Source organism: Electrophorus electricus, chromosome 21 (genome assembly GCF_013358815.1).
Source record: "Electrophorus electricus isolate fEleEle1 chromosome 21, fEleEle1.pri, whole genome shotgun sequence".
Taxonomy (NCBI): domain Eukaryota; kingdom Metazoa; phylum Chordata; class Actinopteri; order Gymnotiformes; family Gymnotidae; genus Electrophorus; species Electrophorus electricus.
This window is the reverse complement of record NC_049555.1, coordinates 2,986,211-2,988,710: the sequence shown is the minus strand read 5'-3', so window position 1 is coordinate 2,988,710 and position 2,500 is coordinate 2,986,211. Positions and strand designations below refer to the sequence as shown.

Here is a 2,500-nt window from a genome sequence, read left to right as displayed (position 1 = left end):
AGGAATCAACAGGGGTACGAGCTGACCAGTGAGTGGGCTAGACCATTCTGGGCAGTCCTTTACATTTTTTACATTTAACTGACACTTTTATCCAAAGTGACTTACAGTCATGAGTACAACGTGAGCAGCTGAGGGTTAAGGGCCCTGCTCAGGGGCCCAGCTAGTGCTTTAGCCCACTTAGAAAATGCCTCTTTACTGGCACTGCATCAACAATAAACAAATGAAAAGAAAACAAAAAAGATAAGATGCCCTGTGTTAATGGCAGCACCATTTACAAAAGTTAGAACAGTGTATTTGAATATGCTATTGAAGAGATGGTTGATCTTACATTTGCATACATATGCTAAATTATGGCAAATCTGTCCTAGGTCTAAAGCAGACTGGTCAAAATTATGCATATCATGCATATCATTAGCATATCATCTGCGGAAGTAAAAATAGCACCCTCTAGAATTATTGGCACCCTCGGGAGAAATGAAAATGGTTGTTGTTTGTTTGCTTACTCTCTGCCTAAAGTCCTGAGAAGGTGATAAGAACGCGTGGGCCTGGAGCAGGTCTGGAGAAGTTCTGTTATGTTCTGTTATGTTCTTTCATACTGGCTCCACATTCAGTCCAGATTCAGCCAACTTCCCTTACCAAAGTTTGTTGTTGTCGTTTGTTGTCAAAAATTATCCTAAATAAGCGCTGGGACAACATTCTTGCGCATACGTGTTCCAGAAGGACCGGTACCCGCCTCGCCTACCAACGGCGCCGCTCTGGAACTGCTTTGCATCAAAACGGATCGTTTCTGCTGTTTGTGGGAGGCAGCATGATTGCACGCACGAGAAAGGTGGGAAAGGCGTTCGCTTGGCGCGTCTGTGAAGCACGCCCAAGCAGGCGGGTGTGCGGGCGGGGGTACAGGTGGGCGTGCGCTCAACCCTGCCAGCTGGAGCGTGGGGGCACCGTGGGACTCAAGCGCTACAATCTGGCAGGACCAACAGCCTCCAGCCTCTGGAAATCTCAGCGGGGTGAAATTTCTTTCTTCCTTTTTTTTGAAACAGCGATCCGCATTTCTTTTGAGTTCTTCCACCTGAATTCAGCCCAACATTCGGTTCTTAGAAACTGGACCAGTGATTAAACGTAGTAACAGAGAAGAGGCAAACTGTCAGTACTCACTGATTTTTTCAGTGTATAGGTTTTTATGGTGGTTTTGATTGGTGTTGGGTGACGTCAATTGGTGTTGGGCGACGGCGCCTCCTTCTCTCCACCAGTGATATCCGTCTGTGTGTGTGTGTGTGTGTGTGTGTGAGTGAGTGTGTGTGTGAGTGAGTGTCTGTGTATCATGAGCCACTTTCCTGCTGTCTTCCAGGCTGACGAGGAGTTTTTCTGCACCCGGGTTTAAAACCTGCTCTGGCTGTCATTCAGCAGATAGTATGGATTAACCAAACAAACACACACACAAAAACACACACACACACACACACACACACACACACACACACACACACACACACACACACACATGCACACTCCGTTACCTAAACCACGACTTACGGCGCTCACCTGGCCAGTTCTTCCTGTGACAGTTCTGCTTGTAAATAAACAACGTAAATAAACAACGCTGTTCACGCCGGAAAGGCGTCGCGTTCAAACGCTGTGCCAGCAGGACTGCTTTCCCCTCCCACGCCCCTGCTTCCACAATGGCTCGTTTCGCTCACCATACCGCCTGCTCCGCTCTGTCCCGTAACCCCTGACCCCTCCCCCCAGAGCGCTGTTCTTCACCGACTACGGCGACGTGGCCAAGCTGGAGCGTTGTGCCCTGGATGGCTCGGAGCGGCGGCGTCTCGTCCAGGCTGGCACGGAGCAGCCCACGGCGCTGACCCTCGACCTCGTGCAGAAGCTTGTCTACTGGGCTGACGCCTACCTGGACTTCGTCGCCGTGGTGGACTACGAGGGCAGGAACCGGCACACGGTCGCCAGAGGGGACTCGGTGAGCCAAAGGCGTTCACGCCTCTTTTTTTTGTGTTTTCCATGCTCCTGTCGTGCCCTACCAGCTCCACCGAGGAGCTCGTAAAGCCTGAGTTTATATGAGGAGCTGTAAAGTGCTCCACTCCGGCTCAGCGCGCCGCGCTCTGTGTCGGCCTATGGTGCATTTCTTCCCGAGCAGGACTCTTCATATGGTGGCTGGCTGGCCAAGCCGTTACCGCCGTCTTCCTCCGGTGGGGGGGCATTTACAGATCTTTCACACAACACAGCCCGCGGCCACTTTACAGCAACATTTCCCTGCGAAATGAGTGTGCGTTTGTGTCTGTGTGTGCATGTGTGCGTGCGTGCGTGTATGCGTGCCTCTCTCTGCAGCCTCACAACCTTTTGAATGGCTTTCACAAAGCTCTTTCCCAGAAATCTTTATGTCATTTGTGACCATATTTCACACCTCGAACTGAAAGGTTTAAACCTGCTTCATTAGAAGCCCACACACCTCCTGCTAAACGTGTTTGTGGCTGCACGTTGCTAACGGTCC

At 50.8% G+C, this 2,500-nt stretch overlaps 1 protein-coding gene across 1 annotated transcript in view; it reads left to right on the top strand.

Moving 5' to 3' along the window:
- Nucleotides 1-2,500, top strand: part of lrp1ba (low density lipoprotein receptor-related protein 1Ba) — a 228,376-nt gene that overhangs the window by 53,136 nt on the left and 172,740 nt on the right. The window contains exon 8 of the mRNA XM_035520966.1: nucleotides 1,747-1,969. Coding sequence (XP_035376859.1) covers nucleotides 1,747-1,969 — 223 coding nt within the window. The remainder of the gene's footprint in view (nucleotides 1-1,746; nucleotides 1,970-2,500) is intronic.